Source organism: Oratosquilla oratoria, chromosome 1, assembly GCF_046742065.1.
Source record: "Oratosquilla oratoria isolate Oo_2021 chromosome 1, ASM4674206v1, whole genome shotgun sequence".
NCBI lineage: Eukaryota > Metazoa > Arthropoda > Malacostraca > Stomatopoda > Squillidae > Oratosquilla > Oratosquilla oratoria.
In genome coordinates, this window is record NC_134777.1 from 86,892,314 (window position 1) to 86,914,813 (window position 22,500).

General features: G+C 41.1%; 1 protein-coding gene across 1 annotated transcript in view; it reads right to left on the reverse strand.

Annotated features, from left to right (window-relative positions):
* Positions 1 to 16,064: 16,064 nt before the first annotated feature.
* Positions 16,065 to 22,500, reverse strand: part of LOC143020417 (protein O-mannosyl-transferase Tmtc3-like) — a 1,217,697-nt gene continuing 1,211,261 nt past the window's right edge. The window contains exon 16 of the mRNA XM_076176856.1: positions 16,065 to 20,604. Coding sequence (XP_076032971.1) covers positions 20,050 to 20,604 — 555 coding nt within the window. The 3' untranslated portion in view covers positions 16,065 to 20,049. The remainder of the gene's footprint in view (positions 20,605 to 22,500) is intronic.

A 22,500-nucleotide genomic window follows, 5' to 3' on the forward strand; every position in this document is an offset into this window, starting at 1 on the left:
ACACTACTAAAACTAGAATCCTCTTTTCTTCTTCTTCTTCTTCTCTATTGCCAACGAGTCAGGACTGACAGGCGGGACTGACCCGACGCCATGACCCGATTTGACCCTTTTTGACCTTTCTGACCATCGACAATACCAGCGTCAGGTCTTAGTACCATCCAATTCCTGATCGTATACTAGCATACCTGTAAGATATGCTCGTGAGGTATATGTATACCACATTTGTATCACTGCTGAATCCCAAACCTTCTCCTCCTCCTCCTCCTCCTCCTCCTCCTCCTCCTCCTCCTCCTCCTCCTCCTCCTCCTCTTCGTATGTTGTGGTAGATCCTAAGCCAGAGGGTTGAAAATGCCATAGGACCTGGGGATGACAGGTGGTAATGAAAATGGAACTGCCTAGTGTAGGCCTTATGTTCTCTTGCTGTCTCCTACATTCATATGTTCTCATGTATTATGAATCCTATCAGGCGTCCGCGATTCCATTGGTCATGTTAACCTCGTTTCTATGACGCTGTACTTCTTTTGTTAAAAAATAAATAAATAAATAATAATAATAATAATAATAATAATAATAATAATAATAATAATAATAATAATTAATAATAATAATAGTGATGATAATGATGATGATAATGTTGATGATAGTAATAGTAATAATAGTAATTGTAATAATAAATTATTATTATTATTATTATTATTATTATCATTATTATCATTATTATTATCATCATTATCATCATTATTATTATTATTATTATTATTATTATTATTATTATTATTATTATTATCATTAATACCGGACAATCCGATTCAATTAGATCGACGGAGATCCCATTTTGAGCCAAATTCGCTCCTTAGTTGAATAAAACCCTCTGGTATAAGAACACAATCTATAAAGAAAGCCGTTGTACGATCTTGGTAGGCCTAATCGTCAAGTTCTAGTTTCCGGTGTTATTAGCCATGGCAAACGTCAGCACGACAAGACTTCTTTCGACGTGTTTATAAGTATTTAATACAGCGACAGCCCTAGTTACAATTTTGTGGTCTAACAACAACAACAACAATAACAACGATTGTTGTTAAGTGATGCTGCTAAAAAAAAATGCGTCTATTCTATCTACCATAGTTGAGATTGCTGTAACACACCCGTGTTTTTCAAGTTGATGATTGATAAATAATTGTTCACAGAACTGCCAAGACCAGTTATAAATCACCAGCACTCCATAGATAGATAGAAGCGCTAGTAAATCACAGAACTGCCTGGGAAATTCTTTTAGTTACTTGCATTACGTTACAACTCAGTTTGACGCTGGTACTACCTTGGTCGAGATGCAGGGATGACCCGTCCTCCAGGAGGAACCAAGATAAGAGGTAGGAAAGGGGGTGAATGGGAGTGAAGTGTGTGGGGATGGAGTGTGTGGGAGTAGATTTTGTGACTTTTTTAGCTACCTCCCTTGTAAGGGGGGAAAAGCCCTTGGTATGTAGTACCTTGGGTCTGTGTTCATTGTATAAGTGTGAGAACTACCCTCTATTTCTGCTAGCCTTTTACAAGGCAAAGCAGTAAGAACATAAGAATGAAGGAGACTGCAAGAGACCATAAGGCCTACACTAGGCAGTTCCATGTCCATAAAGTTGTCTAACCTTTTCTTAAAATAACCAATAATTTCAGTGCTCACTATATGGTTACTGAGTCTATTCCATTCGTTGGCTAGTCTATTGGTAAATAAGCTCTTGCCTATTTCCTTCTTAAATCTAAATTTATCCAATTTGAATCCATTACTGCGAATCCTGCCCTGTTATCTTAATATGATGACCTTGCTTGCATTACTCTAATAGATGAGGTGAAATGTGTAGAGATGACCTCTGACCTAGAGAAGAAAGGCGCTATTGTAGTGTTTGTCTCAATTTCTAGATTTCAGTTTACATCAAGGAGTCGACCTTTTCTAAAATACACATATTCTTACGCTAGAATTCCCTTTCACTATATTTTTTCCTTTTTCACAATGAGGGAGTTTGTGCTATTTTTGAATTATGTATATCTCACTCTATTTTAGATTTACCTTAACTAAACAGGTTTAACCACTTCCGCTCTAGGGGTTCGTCTATGACAGTTTCTTAACCTTTTTCGACCTCTGTACCCTTTGTGGCTCGATCTAAGTGGTCCAACACCCTAGCACCAGGTTACTACATGATGTACAGCAGATATATTTACTATGGAGACAGACTTTTACTGTTGGTAATCTAGATAGAAATACTGTTCTAAGTTGAATGAAATCGTCTGGCTTCCCTAGAAGAAAGTATATATATATATATATATATATATATATATATATATATATATATATATATGTATGTATATATATATATATATATATATATATATATATATATATATATATATATGATGAAAGCGGAATAGGAAACACAGGAGTCTTAGTCTTGAGTTTTTTTCTGACTAGTTTCGCAGGTATGCTTTCTCCTGTGTTTCCTATTCCGCTTACATCAACCTGTCAGAATGTCTCAATATATATATATACATATATATATACATATATATATGTATATATATATTTATATATATAACTATATATATATATATATATCGATGTATGTATGTATATATGTATATATATATATATATATATATATATATATATATATATATATATATATATATATATACACCCTCCATGGATGAAAGGTTTTCTTTGAATTAAAAAAAACATTAACCTTCTCTCTCCATTTCTAAATTAACGTTTGTCCTATCTATCGCCAAGCTATTTTATTCAGCTGAGGGGAACCCCCTTCTCTAGCTCATCTCGACCAACACCTTCTTTGCCGCCAGGCGATTTTATTCAGCTGAAGGTGGAAAACCTCAAGTTCAAAAGAGTTGTGATCATACATCTATATTTGTATAAGAAGTCCCAGGTTTACTAATAACACAGTCCTTTGCTTACTTGTCCAAATTAAGTTTTCAACTGTGTATACATATAATACTTACCTTCCCTTTTTTGTTTATGAATTTCTTGTTATTGTGAAATTCATTTCTGGGAGCTCACACGAGTTGACACGAGCTGACACTATGTTGGGTGTCATAAATCGAGTGACTAATCAGGAGAGAAGATTTTGACACATCAAAAATTCTTAGGAGTAATTGGCACGAAAACAAGTGTAGTTAAACTGGATTTTTGATAGATCTAGGATTAGATAATGTATTTAGCATGTTTGCCTCTATACCTGATATGATCATCTTTCATTATTATGAGTATGAAAGCTGTAGTCACTCCACGGGATAGTAAAGAAATGCTGCCTCAATGACTTAGTCTGCGACGCCAAAGTGTCAGAGCACAAGAGAGAAAAGAAAATAAAGTCTGTTTATATCACGATCGTCATGATCAGTTCTTTCTTGACATCAGAGAGTTAAATTTTTTGTTCTCCTCACGTTGGTGACAAGTATAGCTGCATCTTAGAGACACGTCCACACTGCGTGTTACGAATATGTGACAAGCCCGAGAAACACAAGATAAGTCATAGTACGAGTAGAAGTCTGGTTCCATTCGGTACATCATGTTGGACTCATGTCTGACACATGTTGGTCACATATTAGTTATATGTTGGTCACATACTGGGGACGTGTTGGTTATAAGTTGGTCACAAACTGGAAACATGTTGGTCACGTGGTCACATACTGGACTCATGTTGGACACATGTTGGTCACATCCTTGACACGTGCGGACGCGCCCTTATGAGCTACCACTGACAACTTGAGTAGCTCTGAAGGAAACACACAAGAACTTTTTCCTGGTACTCAACTTTAGTCTCGGACGAAAATTTCTCCTGAGATTTCCACTTATCTTTTTGGAATTTCCGGACAAAGCGGCGACAACAAGGTGACCCCCCCTTCCTCCCCTCCCCCGCCATGTCTGTAATATTCCCCCAACTACTCCAATAACATCATATCAACTCGGACAAGCAAAGGATCGGAAGAAATTTTTTCATCAAAATCGAGGAAATCAAACTCTGAAGAAGTTACCAAATTTGGAGGTGTGCCCATCATCCCTTCAGGTTTGACACATGTTCGCGACACAAGTATGGACGTTCCCATGGGACACTTCCGCACAAGTCGCTTTTTTTTTATACAAACTAAATGAAACGCTTTAGATGCAGTGCCTCCCCTACTCCCATGACACATCAGGATAGAAACGCTGGTAAGCTGCAGTCTATAACATCATCACCCGTTTGGTTCATTACATCAGGAGGATTTGTGTTGGACGCGTCTAGGGAACCCAAAAAGCCATTTGTGTTGTAGTCCCTCAAAACTCGCCTCTCGTCCGAAGAAGGATGTAAATGAAATTCAGAGCTCGAAAAGTTTGTTTTCAATCAAGTCCCCCCCCCCCCCGGAAAAAAAAAGTGAGAAAGAGAGAAGAAAGGGAAAAAGAAAAGAAAAGCTTTTAAGAGTATAGCCTCTGTGTGTAATGGGAAAGTATTCTTCAGGACTCAAACGTTCTCCAAGACCAACCTCACTACAATAAAGGGCAATGTCACGTTGATGTTTTTGAGTTGAGGGGGAGGTAATTTCGAAAAATTATGAGCAGACGAGTGAATATGTGTCAGAATACCCCGGGAAAGGTTCTTGCACCCCTCTCCCCTTAGAAAAATAATTTAGCCCGACGGCTGATAGAACAAATATACACGTTGTTCGACAACCAAATACACCGTTCACACGTTCACATATCACTTTAAACACGTGTCTGTCGAACCGCGTTCGACGATAGACCGTGTAAACTCCCTCGTAGTCTACAGCAGGGACTCGCAAACTGCGGGTCATGGAGGGCTATGGAGGGTCTAACTGTATGTACATTCAGTTACACAGACCCGCGTATTGATTTGCTTGTATTAAAAAAGTAAACACATCCTTCTCATTAAAATGTATAATTAAATAAATCTTTGTTAATAAACATTAATGAAAAAAAAATATGGCTCTCTGCTGTGATTAATCTTTTTCATTTTAAGACAATGTAACAGCGATATAAAATTTGTACGCTTTCAGAAGGCTTATAAAGGTGGGGGTCATGGTGGTTTGGTACTGGAAAAGTTTGGGAGACACTGTTCTGATGCCGCCTGGATGAATGAAATAGCCGGGCGGCAGCCACAATAGAATGAGCTACATCCAGTGTGAATGATGTGGATGAAGATGGCTCTCATGTGTATGAATGAAATAGGAAAACTGGGAAAATACGGTTTGGTATGGAAAGTGATAACCCTCTGGTGTGGTGATATGTCTCTATGACAAAATCACTGAAAGAATTCCGACCTCGGGACCTCTTTCAGTCAGGTTTTGGCAGTCCACCACCTTACGTTCTAGTTATTACAGGGACTACAACTGCTACATTACTACAGGGAAGAGACTTTCCCAGCAACATTTGTTAAGAAACACGTCTCTAGCTTGCTTATAATAGTTCGTCGAGACAACGACGAAGTCCTTTAACTCTTTACCAAGTGAACGATGATGTGATGATAAGGTGTCGCTAAGATCGTGGGTCCGTAGATGGATCCGAAAAGGACATGCAAAGGCACAACGCTTTTAATATGCAGGGTTAGGGATCTGGGTCTTCACCAGACATGCCACGGAGATCCACGCTCGTAATGCGCACGTGCTGGAGCGGACCACGTTCCTCGCGGACAGTCCCGAGTTGTTGACGGCTTGGAGGCTTGTATAACGTCGATCCTCATGGCTGACTGATGTCCTTTCTAGGTGACCAGGAGGAATGGTATACATATTTGAAGGGCAGTTCGTATATGGGGCTTATACTTTTTTTTTTTTTTTTTTTTAACTGACCTCCAGTAGTAAGGCGGACTTCGAAAAGGTCTTTGTGAAGAAACTCTTTTGGAAGATTATTTTTCTGGCAACTTAAGAAACAAAGCCACCCATTACCAGATAAAGCTGTATTGAGCAATGCTTCCTCTGCGCTGCAACAGTTGGTGATAGTAGAGTAAAACAAACAACACAAGACTTCCAAGAAAAACCTAATCTGCTTTGCCAAGAGCGTCGTAGGCTCATAGTCCAAACCTCACAGACGTAGATCAACATTTGGGAGAGTAGACTAAGATTTTGGTCTTTTAGGTTTTTTGTTCAAAATTGATTGGCAATCCTTCCTCCCCCCCCCCAATAAAAGTGGGGGAGCGATATTATTTTGAGTTCCACAGTATTCCTAAAGGTCTAGTGACACTGGTTTAAACATACTAGCCATTAGTATACATGGAAAAACTTCTACACCCTATTTAAATAAATAAGAAAATAAAGATATATTAATTATAATAGAATAATGATGATAATGATAATAATGATAATGATAGTAAAAATTATAATGATAAAAAATAATAATAAATAGGAAACTTTATGCAATGGCGAATTATATCATTTATGTGGCCTATTACTCCAGCTTTGCATTTCAGTGCTAGAAACTAGTGAGTAAACTTGCAGTGATTCACTGTTTTCACTGTAATTTCACAATTACGTACAATACTTACCATGTGTACAAACTTGTACCCGTTTCACATAGGGCGATTCCCGTCAACATTTGTGCATTTGAAGAGTTAGAGTATTCTAGACTTTCCAAAGAAAATTTCAACAACGTAACGTATCTCTAGGTTTAACTTCTCTTAGTTCGCCATTCAGGTTCTCAGTATACGATGCAAAGTTGATTTTGATATTTACAGATTCGAAAAACGAAAGATTGTAACCGAAGTCGTCGTCTGCTCAAACGAACTGACGTAAGTTGACGACAATCTGCCCACTTCGCACCTCCTCAGGTTGCCACAATTCTGTTTATTCTGGCTGTCGGCAAGTGATTTTATTCATCCTACTAACCTTCCTCCAATAGCGAAGAGTCTAAGGCCCCTTCCATATTGGGTGGTCCTTTTCCGTTTCATAGCAGAGGTCGTAAGATACGACGTTAGTTTACGAGGACGTTGTAGATTTACAACATAGATGGTAACGTTCCACCAGGATTTCTATCTCTCACTCTCTTTCTCTCTCTCTCTCTCTCTCCTGATGGTTACAGTACGAGTGATGATGATGATGATGATGATGATGATGATGATGATGATGATGATGATGATGATGATGATGATGATGATGATGATGATGATGATGATGGCGATGACGATGATGATAATGTGATGGAGATGATCGGAAGGCTAGTACAACTTGTAGACATCCGCCGTTGATCACACACACACACACACACACACACACACACACACGCACACAAACACACAAACGGCTCAACGATACAGTGGTACCGTTCTCGATAGCTAATTCAGCTATCCGAATTCGAGCCCCGCCCAGGGCTGACAAAATAGAATCACTGTATTACTTGCATACACTCCAAATCTGGTGGGCAAGGAGCTGCGTATGTGTATGTGTGTGTTTGTAAAGTCACACCATTACTCAAAGATCGTGCTCTATCTAAGCTCTTACTCGGGGGTCTAACACATCAACCAAGACAGTGGTGAATCACACATACGCTCGCACACGCACACACACACACACACACAATCACAGGGTTTCCCAAAAAAACGTACTCACTCTTCGACACGTTTCGTAACGTCGTCGAACAAGGGAGGTCATCAGTTTGAATATTTGCGAACACACTGGGGGGACTAGACTACACCTGACGACCTTCACTGGGTCACGATCCCGGGCTTGAAAGCTTGGAAGAAGGTGACGTAGCCCTTCCTTGGCTCGTCTTAAGCCCCATCGGTTGAATATGGATGAAGATTATGCGATTAAAATTTCACTCTTGGACCCATTAATGGATAAAAAAGCACTTTGAGGAAGATGCGGTTTATACTACCAGTTAGAGATTAGTTAACATGCGCGCACACACACACACATACACGTGCACACACACAAAAAACATTCATATACACACACGTGCGCACACACACGTACACACACACACACATGCGCGCGCGCAGACACACGCAAGCAACCAAGCACACGCATACACAAATTAAAAAACGTACGTATACACACACGACCACTCACACATATACACATACGAAAAAAGTATACATACACATACGTGCGCGCACACACAAACACACACATTTCAAAATTATGACAATTTCTAACAAACTGTGAAGAGATGTTTTTATTTCCACCTGGATATAGAAAAAATGCACACACACACACATATATATATATATATATATATATATATATATAATATGATTCTGTAGAGCTAATCATCTCGACTTCTCGTAAGGTGTAGTGTATTCTAGTCGCCCGCTGCGTGTTCGTTTAGACGGCCTAATAAAGTAGCCTGGCTTTCGCCATAATAAAAGCTCTAAGTGTGGGGATCCACCGTATTGAACGGATGGAATGATAGCCCTGACCTTTAACAGCGGTGACGCCCCTAGTATGGTCTGACATTAAACATTATGTAATGTGCGTCACCGAAATGAAGGGGTACATTTGTCCCTTTCACTATGTTTATATAGAAGAGGGGGTAGAGACAGAAGGGGAGGAGAGACAGACAGGTGGGATAGAGAGAAAGAGAAAGAGAGGGCGACAGAGAGATAGAGAGAGCAGAGACAGAGGGAAAACAGAAAAGGAGAAGAGATAGAGAGGCATGGACAGATAGAGAGGATAAAAAGACAGAGAAAAGGGAGGAAGGACAGAGTGAGTAGAGAGACAGAGACAGGGGCCAGTGACAGAGATGTAGGGGGAGACGGAAACGGACAGCACAGACAGAGAGAAGAGAGTCAGTGGGGAGGGGACAGACAGACATGGAAGAAGCAGAGACAAAAGACAGAGATATGAGGGTAGAGACAGAGAGAGCGGCAGCAATGACAGAGAGGGGGGAGCAGAGACAGAGAAAGGAGGGGCCGAAGACGGAGACAGAGAAAGGAGAAGCAGAGATAGAGACAGAGAAGGAGAGAGGAAGGGGGTTGGGGTCACAGAGAGAGACAGGGTGAGCCAGAGAGAGACAGAGGGGCAGAGACATAGAAACGGTGGTGTCACACACAGAGACAGTAAGGTGCCAGAGACAGACAGGGTGGGGACAAAGAGACAGATATTGGTTGGGTCCCTCGTCTAACTTATGTAAACAAGCTAGAACAGGATGCGTTTTCTAGGTTTCTATACTTACCCTTTTTATTTATACTGCAGTAGTATTTTTGTATCTCTGACGTCTATTCATTTAGCCATTAGACATATATGGTTATGTAAACTAATTAGTTCCAAGAAAAGGGCAGATCCATGGGATCCAAGACTAGGAAATATGGCTACTACTGTTAACTTTTTTTTCTTCTAATTATACCTAGTCATCTGCAGTAAAACCTTGTTTGACACAATTACTGGTTAATACGACGTTTAGTAACGGTTTGACCAAAAACCGTTACGTAATGGACAGGAAAATAAGTATCACATAGTTAAAAAAAAACTTATGGGTTCGAGTCCCGCATTTTCCAATTACCAGCAGTGACTGTTAGTTACCTGCCCTAATGATCCTCAAAGATGACTGCTTCGGCCGCAGGTACTCAGCCCTCCCTGGCGTACGTAGGCGCTTCATCTCTTCTTTATAATTGTTGCCACCTGGCCAGGTATTTAATCCATTAGATGAAAAAAAGCCATTTGGTCATCAATTGAACCCATCACATACTTCTACCATAGCTACCATCTGTCGATTCAGTCGAAACAGCACCAGCTGTCGTTATCAAAGGATAATAAAACCCGGAAACATGGCGCAGGAGCGTATATTGCAGCTTATCACAGACACAACAGACGGGAGAGAAATTCTGCTCCAATTATAAGTGGCAAGGTACAGACCTGACGCACCAACGGCGTCCTCGCATGTTCTGGCGCCAAAGAGGGGGCGGCTGGCAGCGTCTTGTTCCCTTTTCGTCGATCAAATCGCGTCTCCTGCTTGCCTGAGAGGTGGTCTTTCTTGCCCGAGACCCTCTCTCTCTATCGTTTTCGATTCGTGGTACACTTTGTGGGTCCTGTCTGGTGACCGACTGCTTCAGTCGAAGGGGCGGCCCTCGGTTAGCAAGTTTACACCACTTGAATGTGTGGGTGGTTTAGTGAGTCTGACCTGGTTTACGCCAGATTATTGTTTTGTTTTCTTTGTAGTTGCTGAGAGGGCGGCCCCTGTGGCTGAAAAAATCAGACACCGGAGGTAGGAATAGTGCCAAAGTAACCCGGGCTACAGTGGCACCATCTTGGGTCACACACACACACATACCTACACACACAAACACACGCACGCATTGTCCTCTCATACCTCGGTGCCAGGCCTCTGGTACTAAGTGGCATTGGTGGTTCCTTCTAGTCTGGCACACTGTGTACGTGAAAGCGATAATGTGTTTCACAGGAGGGTCCCGCGGGCAGAACAGCAGGAGACAGTGCCACCGCACTTCAAAGTAAACTATAACAGACACAAGAACAAAATATATATATATTTATATACGGAAAAAGACCCTCAGAAGACATATAGGGTTCAAAATTATATTAAGAAAGAGGCGTTGGCAGGAGCAGCTTGCTAACGACTTTTAACGATTTTTTTAAGGTTTTAACGTTTTTTCAACCTCTGCATTTGCAGAGGTTTGCAAGCAACGCAGTGCTCGGCTGGTCATAGTCCCGGATGCAAAGAACAGACGGGAAAGAAAGAGAAAAGGCAGAAAACATATATGTACGCGTTATGTATTTATACAAATATATATTGCTTCAGCACTATGAAGTACATTGAAAAAATTGCCATTCGATCATACAGAAGACTCAGTATTGCTTAAATACACGAGCTACAAGCCTCGCAGTGTTAGGTCCGACACTATCATAACTCCCGGAGTTTCAGTTGCAGAGATCACGCAGTGCAGAGGCGTACAGTGACAGGGTGCCTTGACCCCGATATTTCATATACCAAGGTGCCTTGGACGCCGGATCTTCTTATACCAAGGTGCCTTCGACCCTCGAGGCTGTATGGTGGCCAGGCCTTAACTTGCCACGTCGGGGCGGTTCCCGCGTCCTGGCTCTATGGCATGACCATGGACGGGGTCCACAAGCCGCACGCACCCTTCGCCGTCACCCTTTAAGGGTTCTTCCGCAGGGCATGGCAGCCTCCGCCCCTAACTTGGAGAAGCGAGACAGGACTGGGCGACTCTATTGACAGGTGTAGAAGAGCCATAAGAGAAACAGGACATACACTAGTGTATGATACATAGAAAAATATTATGGAATTTATCAAAATTGATATATAAACATGTTTCTACAAGGAATTTTTTCCCCATTCATACAAGATCAAAAGGCACCTTTACAAGGTTCTAGTCAACAATCATTCCTTTTTCGCTCGTACAGATGGTTGTGTACATACAGCCACATATGTACATATGTGTCTCTACATATCTACATATACCTATATACATACACAAGGACTTTGCGTAACCCCAAGTACACAGTCACATGACGACCAAAATAGAAGGTATCCCTTGTATACTATACATTACATTCAAATGATTACGTAGTCAAAATGTAGTAGATACAGAATGGCATAGCGGTGGTAATATCTACATAGACGTGGGTTATCAGTACCCAGTTTCGAGGACAGACTCCAGCCCTCCAACGTCATCGTTCTCGCTTATGGGTTTGATTGCCCCCTTCACGTTCTCCACCTCCCACCGTCGTCTTACTTCGACCGAATACCACGCTCGTTCGTTTCACTTGCGACGAAAACTTCCGTGTTCCTTTTTGGGTGTGAGGACGTGTATGTGCTAGCACGCGAGAAGGAAGGATGGGGTTTTTCGTGTAAGGTAAACCATACAAAGGCCTGGCGTTACGTTTTGGTAACACGACGGACGTTGGTAAGGTCGTGGTGGGGGGGTTAGTGTTTACTTCAGCGCTGGTCTTTGCAGCGCAGAACGAAGATATAGTCGAGGTTGACCTAAGAGTTCACTGTATTAGGATGAAAGTCATGTACAAATACCATACACCCCTTTACACACGCACAAACTTGGATGGACAAAAATTCTTATTTTTTCACACACATATGAGAAGAGAAGACGTCGAGAAGAGCTGAAAAAAAAAAAAAACACTGGACACCCGAAGAACGTTCTTCGGCTCTGCGGTTCCCGGGAACCTTCGTCTCCACTGGTCCTCCTCAAAATTTCTTGAAGGATTTTTCTTCTTCCATCTATAGGGTGAATTCATTTATGTCAATTGCGGTAGGAGAGGAGGGAGGAGGAGCACGAGGAGCAAGAGTAGAAGGAGGTGGTGGGGGGGGAGGAGGAGGAGGAGGAGGAGGAGGATGGGGGGGAAGAATTGCTGGGTTTCCGAGAACAACATCACCTTGGAACAGTAACACTACAACATGACGAGAAATTCATTTAGTGATTTTGTGGAGGTAAACGAGGTAAGGGAAGGTCCGAGGAAGGCGAAGAAGACATTGGCGCTTTTACTAGTCGCGGAGTAGTTCAACTACCAAGGATGCCATGTTGTAGTTCTGGCGTCATCCGAGACGTGATCACACTATAGGAAGACCATAGTGTCTTCGACTGCGTGCGAAAAAAAAAAAAAAAAAAAAAAAAAGTTGGGTGACACCTTCGGCTATTCAGACTAACTTTGACATTCATATATATATATATATATATATATATATATATATATATAACATTACCATCCCACTCCAACGCATTGAGAAGTGAGAAACCACTGGTAGGGCAAATCCCTGTCAGTTGCGGGAAGCCGCCGTTTTTTTTTTTTTTTTTTTTTTTTTGCAAAATACAAATGTCAACTATTCAGAGGCACTGTATACAACAATCTCCATCAAGTTAGTCTGGACGGGGTATTGGAATTGGTTAGGAAACAGGGGTGGAGGATGGGAGGTCTTGCAAGATGAACAGTGTCAACATTCTAAACTTGGCAGCAAGACTTCCGGAACACTTCTAGTTTCTACTATTGAGGTACTAGCACATTTATTTCTAGTAGTTAAGGATGGAAATATTCTAGAAGAAGGCGGAGGTCACGACTAGGTTATAAATAAGAACCCAATTCTCCTACGTGGGATGTTTGTCATGGATCCCGGATGTGGGAGCAGCCGTGACGTGGGGGAGATGTGAAAGGGGAGTGGGAGTAGCTGGGGAGAAGCCTATGGTCTGCGGTTACCTCCTCTTCGATGAGGAGTGCGAGTCAGGTATGGCGTGGAAGGGGAATTCCTCAAGGAGTGCAGTTGGGAGTGTAAGGGGAGCATGTCAGTGTCATGAGAGCAGGTGGAATGTAGTTTAACAGCGCCTCTATTATTGTGTACCATATCACGCTTCTTTTGTGAGAGGCCAGTTGACGGAGTGCGGTTGATTGACGGTTATGGAGTAAAGGATTTCTAGATAAAAAAGTGATTATGGGAGTAATCAGACTGTTATGGGCGTAATCAGAAATATGAAATAGATGCAAGCGCGGTTCAAAATTTACGTCACTTGATGTAGTGTCACTGTTTACTAATGTACCGGTCGGTCATGTAAGGCTAGTGGGGCTTCATCAAAGAATGCAGTCACGTCATTAAACCAGGAACTGTTACAATATAAAGTAATATACTAAGTATACACTATTGTGTTTTTCCTTATTAATAGGACTGTGATCCACCGCGAATGTTATCTTTAGATATTATATGTATACCCAAAATTACTGTGTCATCCAAGAGGGCCACGAGTTGTCATGAGGCTATGAACGTTGATTACAGAGTTCTATGGACCTATTGTTGACCAATAGAGAGACATGTGCATGATTCTACAGTGACATAAATGAGTATCAGAATTCAAAGAGATTCATCAGAGATTCATTATATTTAAGTCTGTGTTCGGTATTGTGAACATACCATCACAATCTGCTCTGTAAGTCCTCAAGCCATTGCCCGTAGTCTGTTAAAAAAATCCAAAACTCCCTTTCATATCTCGTCGCACTTGATAGATTCTGTTATATAAGGCTGAATAAAATCGTCTGGCGGCCACTAGAACACTACAGTCATAAAACGCAGTGAAAGCGCGCTAATCACGAAGAGGTTGGCAGACTTCGTTTATATACATATATATATATATAAAAAGGTCTTAAGCTTCTGTCTCCAATAGAGAATCTAATGGTTCTGGATGACGGTCAAGCGCAAGAAGAGGAAAAGGAGGAGGAGGGAGTGGAGGAGGAGGAAGAGGAAGAGGAGAAGGAGGAGGAGGGGAGGAGGTGGAGGAGGAAAAAGAGAAGGAGGAAATGAAAGCTAAACAGGAGTGGTAGATGACTAAATGGAAAAAGGAAATTTGCAAAAAAAAAAATAGAGAGAGAGAGAGAGAGAGAGAGAGAGAGAGAGAGAGAGAAGAGGAGAACGAACGAAAAACAATAAACGGGGAAACTAGGACAATTTAAGAAAAGGCGAAAAGGAGTGTGGAAGAGGAGGAAGAGGAGGAGGAGGAGGAGGAGGAGGAGAGAAAGGGGAAGTCTGAAGAGGAGAAAAAAGGAATGGTGGAATAAGAAGAGGAGCGGGAAGAGGAGCGGGAAGAGGAGGAGGAAGAGGAGGAGAAATGGGGAAGGCGGGAAGGAAGGAGCAGGAGGAGGAGAAAAGGAGGAAGGCGGAACAGGAGAAAAGGGGATGGTGGAGTGAGAAGAGGAGAAAGAGGAGGAAGAAGAGGAGGAGAAGAAAAGGGGACAAGGAGGAGGAGGAAAGGGTTAAAGAGGAGGGTTAGGAAGATGAGTTAGATGAGGTAAACGAGGTGGAGGAGGTAACTGAGGATGTGAGTGGAGAAGGAAAAGTATGAAAAAAAAACACAGATTCATGCATTTGAGGGTGTGGCCTCCGGCCTGATGAAGGTCCTCATCGATCGTGACCCCCTTGTGGAGACAAGAAGAAAACAAAGCCCAAATTTTGCACTACCAAGCTAAAGAGTGACGACGTACAGCCACGAAGTAGAAGTGTTGAAGAGTAGGACTTCGGAAAATGACAAGAATGAGGAAATGCCAAGACACACGGACCTTGAAACTTCGAGGTCGAGAGCCAAAGAGGACATTATGTGTATATATGTGTATATGTATATATGTATATAAATATATGTAATATATATATATGTGTATATATATATGTATATATATATGTATATGCATGAGAAATCACATAAACTCGTGATTCTAAATATGCGGAAAAAACCACCAAGGAAAAAGAAAAACTGATGACCAAGCGCTTTCGTCTATTCTGAATAGACGAAAGCGCTTGGTCATCAGTTTTTCTTTTTCCTTGGTGGTTTTTCCGCATATATATATATATATATATATACTGTATATATACATAGTGTATGTCACAGAAATTCAAGAACTTCAACAAGTGCCTAATGAGAACCATTTACTTCTTCGCATTCGCCTCCTCCCCACCTCCATTTCCTCCACTTCCACCTCCCTTTCGCTTTAGACAAAGAAAGCCTAGTAACTAATACAAAGAGAAACATGAGTAAAGAGCGTCAACATCTTAGTAAATTGCTGATTCACACATTCTTTCTCACACTGAATATGAAAAAAAATCTTACACACATTAAGAAATGAATAGAAAGAGTACCTCGAAGATTCCATGGGGTGTATTGGTGAGATTACGTTCAAACGATGAAGTTACAAAATAGACAAATAAATGGATAGGAAAAATAAAATATCATGAAATGAAATTAAAATGGGACCCACAGGTAGGATTACGTATTGGTAAATGTAAAATAAGAATTCATAAAAAATGAAAAATAATAAAATAAAATAAGATAAAATAAGAATAAATCTGAGACTCCTTAAGTCCTACTCCACTGGAGTCCTTAGCCATCCTAACCGCTTCATCACGGCCAACAGACATCATTTCACTTGACGTCATATTATTTCATCCAGCAAAGGGGGCGCAGACCCCTTGGTTCTTGGTCGACCAAGTCCTCGACTCGTTTCGTGTCTGACCCCTTAAAAAAAAAAAAAAAAAAAAAAAAAATATATATATATATATATACATGTATATTTATATATACATATATATACACAAAATAATAAAAGGAAGTAAAAATAAATTAAAGTAAATCAAATCAAATCGTCTGGCGTAAAAAAGAAGAAACTGTAGATTACGTCGCCGAGATGAAGGGCTCAAGAAGACTTCGTTCAATGACAACAAAGTCTTCGAAGTGTGATCTCTTGTTCTCGAACTCTTATGAAAGATATCTCACGAAGAGCGATTCCTAACTTAACAACAGACTCTTTGAGAGCGTTGTCAGACTGCTGGTGAGTTTATCCCAAACTCTCTTCTAACAGCTCTCAAGCAGTCATAGAGAGTCTAAGAGTCTCCAGAGAGTCCGGCTTTGGTCTCAAAACTCTCAAGCCTTGTGAGTTTTTCCACGAGAGCCTTAAGATGCTCTTGGAGAGACTCCAACTCTCAAACGATCATTTGAGAGTTCTACCAAGAAGGTTCTTTGTAACCTTAGCACCTCTGATGAACTCTTTTACGAAGAGCATTATATTCTGTTCAAAATACATTAGCAGATATCCTTTGTCCCCTTCCTTTTTTTTTTAAACGAGGTGGGGAGGGGAGGTTGTTTTTCAAAATAATTTGTTAAAAATAATCAGTCTCATACATGGTACTTTGGTTGGTTTCTGTTGAAGGAGTCTTGAAGGGATAAGAGCTTAAGAGTAACACTGTCGGTAGTGATACTACAACACAACACTTTCAGTAGTGACACTTGAAAGTAAGAAAAAGAAAAAGGGGGGGTCACCTACAGTAAACCTTGAACTCAAGGTCCAGCTCGGAACCAATACACCTTCATGTCATACTCGAGAGAGGATAGGGGGGTGAATGATTTGGGGTCAAGGTTGTCATGTGGTACTCGGGGGGGGGGGGCGTTCACCCTAACAATACCATGACCGCCTTCATTAATTTAATCATACCAAACGACAGACGATCTTATCTACAAGCCTGAGAAAGGGGGGCGCGATCAGTCGCAAACCCCTTCAGACCAGGGTCTGCCCGCCTAATTGAATAAAATCGTCTGGCGATAGTTACAATGAAATCTGTACAGTGCGGAACGGTATTGACTGAGGATCACTTCGATTCATTTATCCAACTTGCATCATCAATACGGTGGCGCACCTTATTCGTTTTATTCTGGTTAGCGGGAGGCGATTTTTATGTACCTTGATAGGGGCAGGCCCTTTCCTGAAGGGTTCAGTGACCGATCGAGACCCACGCTTACGCCTGGTGCGCTCTTCAGACGAGGAAAATCGTCTTTCCTTTAGCCAGAATGAAACAAATGAAGTGCGTCACCTAATTGAAGGTACTCATAGGGTGGGTTCATCCATTCATCACATTAACCCTTTCAATATGGTGACCTATTCTTTTTTCGATTTTTTTAATTCATTTATTTCAGCTACAACCTAACGATTTCAGTCAGTCAGGGGGGGGACCCTGACCACGGGGTCTCGATCGAAAGAGACCAGGTTCAGTGCAGGGTCCATTCTATGGGTGAAAAAACCCCGCAAGGGTTTAGCTGTAATAATGATGAAAAAAAGCTAATCTTCGTTCACCATATTGAGGATGTTAAAGTCAAGTCTCTACTCATTCTGTATGAGAATCATGATTGGTAGTTTTTCAACATTATTATTATTATTATTTTTTTTTAATCTTATTCCTACCAGGAGGTGTAGAACTATTTACACAATACAAAAAACCTTCATAGAAACAGTGGAACATTGGTAATCCCATACAATTATTATTAAACATAAATAATAATAATAATATGCAAACAACAGTTTGGTAGTCAGAATCCTCATTTAAAAAACCCAATACGATCTTTACCGCCATCCAAATAATCCTGTGTTTATAATAGATTTCCATGTGCATCCCATACCCCAAAAAAACTACATTATATACACCTAAAATATATATGTACATAGTTGTGACTGAATACATGAGAAGCGGCGTCTATATTCTTCATATCGTCGACACCCTTCGGCTCATCCTCCAAGTCAAGTTCCTCCTTCACCACCACCTCCTCCTCCTCCTTGAAGGTGTTCTTTCCGAGTGGGACGGGTAGGGCATGAGGAGGGAGAGCTCCTTCTTCGAGTATCACGGATCTGTTGACGCTCTCTATGCTAGCAAACCTCTTGTGGCTCCCTCCTCTGCTAGCAAAGTACTTCTGGTTCCATCCTACGTTAACCAGACTTGAGGTCGCTTCCTAAACTAGCATGGATCTCTTCTTGCGGTTACCAGCTATGCTAGCCGGCTTCCTGCTGTTGCCAACTATGCTAGCCAGCTTTCTGCCCTAGTCAACTATGCTAGCCAGCTTCCTGCTATTGCCAGCTATGCTAGCCGGATTCCTGCGGTTGCCAGTTATGCTAGCCGGATTCCTGCGGTTGCCAGCTATGCTAGCTGGCTTCCTGCGGTTGCCAACTATGCTAGCTAGGTATTTTCAGCCTTCTGGACGAATCTTGAGATTCTTGAAGGTATGGGTGTCTGGTCGGGTGATGGTGATAATGTTGACGGTGATAATTTTATGGCGGTGGTGAAAGTTGGTAGATGTAGAATCCAAAGTGCGTATAAAATTGTGTGAATGTGTGCGCGCAAGCGCACGTATGTGTGTAAAACCTAGCCTGAATGTTATAATGATGTAGCGCTCTTTCTCATCATCTTAAACAGTAACCCATAAGGTCTTCTTCCATGTAAACAGTCTGATAACCTTAGAGGATTGGCCAGCTGTTCCCCATTGAGGCTCCTTGGGTGGGAACGTGATTAACCTCGTCCGTATTTTTCAGACTCTCTCGGCGGTGACAGAAACGTCCAATAGTTTACACCCTTGTCCCGGAGGCTCGTAAGGCCGTTTAGACGCGAACACCTTCTCATACACACATACGAAACATACACAGAGGAACACTAGGAAGGCGAAGAGGAAGAACATTATCTACAGTTTCCGTCTAGGGTAAAATTCTATACAGTTTTTTTTTTCCATTTGCACGATTCTTATTTCTTTGAGAAACTTTATCTTTTCGTTCTTCGGTTTTGCCTTTCTTATTCGACACATACTGTTTTCGAAAGACTTTTTTTCATTTAATGAAATCCCGCAAAATAAACAATACTCTTTTTTTTTCTTGTTTTTCTTTTTCCGTTATTCATTTTTGAGTTCTTTATGCTCGAAACCCAGTCCAAAGATAACCACTCCCTTCCAGAAGCGTCTGTGTCCTTGACTACTGATCTTAGAAGTCTTCTTTCGCAATTTCTAGGGAGATGGAAAAAATGGAAAGTCGCTGGGGGCGGGTGTCCAGGAACCTGGAAGGTTGACCTCGAAGCAGCTCCTCGCCGGAGCAAACGCCCCTAACCCTCCCCCTTTAGCGGGTGACGCTGTAGTAGGAAGTAAGGGCAGGAACAGTGCATTTCTCCAGACGATGAAGATGCAGTAATGATGACAGGGAGCGGTGACCTGCACACACAAAGTACCTCCCTTAAGCCCTGACAAGAAGGGGGGGGGGGAAACTCGGATGATTAGGGGGAGGGGAAACCCAACGCAACCACCATGTCGCACCAGCCTGTTACAGAACTGTAGGATGGTTCAGTTCGAACAATGCCCGAATTTGGTTCAAAATGGCTCGTGTGAGGCCTCCAGTGCCCATTTCTCCTTTCCCTCGTTATTCGGTGATTTTCATCCCTCGTTATTCGCGGCTTTTCCATACCTCATCAATCGCGTTTTTTTTGTTTTTATAACTCGTTGTTCGCAGTTCAGTTTTCATCCCTCGTTATTTGCGGTACATTTTTCACGTGTAATGATAGAAGTGTACACATCTGATTATAACAAAAGATAAAAGATTAAAAAAAAATCTGAACGAGATTTCGGATCTGCTGCGGACTACACTCCACGTTGGTGGTATTTTGTATACATATAAGCTTGGCAGACAGACAGACAGACAGACAGACAGACAGAGAGGCAGAGAGATAGACTCCTTTGTCCCCGGAAAACGACTCACGGTCAAATGACTGTAGAAACTTTGGCATTCACAACTCTCGCGCAATGAACCTTATGATAGGGAGTCACTAGGGTCGTTTTGCAATGTAGCTTCCAGTGTTCGACCCGTGTATTTCCTCTGGCTATTTTCAACCTCGCCTTTCTCACTCATCTCACTCACGTGGGCAGTTTTCTTAGGTCTCCTCTCCCCCATTTCCTCACCATTACTACTCGCGGTGGAAGCTGCTCCAACATTTCCGCTACTTCCTCCTCCACTTCCTCCTCCTCCTCCTCCTCCTCCTCCTCCTTCTCCAACGACACTGGAGGAGGTTGCTGTCCTTTCAACACCTTCACTGTATTGTTGTTGTTGTTGTTGTTGTTGTTGTTGTTGTTGTTGTTGTTGTTGTTGTTGTTGTTGCTGAGGTTGTTGCATTTGCTGGAATTTGGATAACCGACTACGGACTATTTTGAGATGACGTAGAATGTAGTCTTCGTGGGGTGCCATGCCGTGAGCTCGGGCCAGACACCGCTCTGCTGCGAGAAGCTCCCCTCGTTCAACGTAGACAACGCACAGGTTATGAAGTCCTTGGACGTTGCGAGGATCCACAGCCAAGATCCTCTCGTAACACTGCCGGGAAGAAAATGGGAGATCAAGTGTTAGTATACTTTGGTCTATGTTACTACCTTCTGTTTGTGCATCTTGCTACGCACTGCTTCTGATCCAGCCAGCCAGTCGGCGGGAGTCAGGGATGGCCCTTCATCCAGAAGGAGCTAAGTGTAAGTGTAAGTATACTCTATTCTGTCTGTGTATGTGCGTTCATGTTCTGCTTTGTGTGCTTTGCTACTTCCTGTTTTTGACCCAGCCAGTCGGCAGAAGTCACGGATGGTTTTTCTTCTACAGTGAGCGAAGATAAAAGGGAAAAGAGATGGGCGTTGCATGGGTGTGAGGTGGGTGAAGGGTAGTTACAAGCTATGGCTTGCTACCTCCCTTATAACAAGGAAGAAGTTTTTGGTATATGTGTGTATATATCACAAACATATACATAAGCGTTTGTGTACACAGTCACATCCTGTTTGTGTGATTCTGCACTTGAATTCGTATTGTCTGTTTGTGCGTTATCATAAACATTCACATATTATATTTGTACACAAATGAAAATTTACTGTGTGCGCTTATTATATATCATTTGTATTTTGTTTGGGAGTCAATGTTTACATTTATGTCTATGCGGTGTGATCAACATAGCTGAGTATTCCTTTCATAAAACCTCAAACCTACATTGTTGTGTGTGTATGTATGTGTGTGCGTGCGTGTGCACATTGATTGCGGCATAAAAAACACTATGAAAATAAACCAATCAGCACAATGATCAGAAACAGGGCAATAGTTAAAAAATAAAAGAAAAATGATATATATACTGTATATATATATATATTATATATATATATATATAATATATATTATATATATATATGTGTGTGTGTGTGTGTGTATACATATATGTATATGTGTGCATATATATATATATATATATATATATATATATACATACATATATATATATATATATATATATATATATATATATATATATATGTTGGAATTAGGCCATTAATAATGCATGCGTTGTTAAAGTCAACAGCTGAGATAGCATTATTCTGTTTATAGAATTTCTTTTCTGTTACGCACCAATGTGGGTCGTCTGGATGCAGATTTCTGAGTAGAGTACTGAAGTCCATGGTATTTTCCTCTGGACGTCTTTCGGCCTTGACTGGCCATCTTCAGGAGCTATTGACTGGTCAAATTGTTGACAAAGAATGACGCGGTTTGGTCGTATGATGGTATTTATCGGCGGAGAGCGGAGACCTGAAACATCCCGCGCGCTGATAGGCGGGCGGACGTTTCAGCTCTCCGCTCCCCGCCCATATATACCATCATACGACCAAACCGAGTCATTCTTTGTCAACAATTTGACCAGTCAACACCTGAAGATGGCCAGTTAAGGCCGAAAGACGTCTAGAGGAAAATATCATGGACTTCAGTACTCTACTCAGAAATCTGCATCCAGGCGACCGCACATTGGTGCTTAACATAGAAAAGAAATTCTATAAACAGAATAATGCTATCTCAGCTGTTGACTTTAACAACGCATGCAATATATATATATATATATATATATATATATATATATATATATATATATGTGTGTGTGTGTGTGTGTGTGTGTGTGTGTGTGTGTATAAATATGTATATATATGTGTGCACATATGTATATGTTTATAAATATATATATATGTTTATATATATGTATATATGTACATATATATTTATATGTATATATATATATATATATATATATATATATATATGTACAGTATATGTCTATATATATGTACATATATGTATATGTATATATATATATGTCCATATATATACATATGTATATATATATGCATATATACATATATATGTATATATACATATATATATATATATATTATATATATGTACATATATATTATA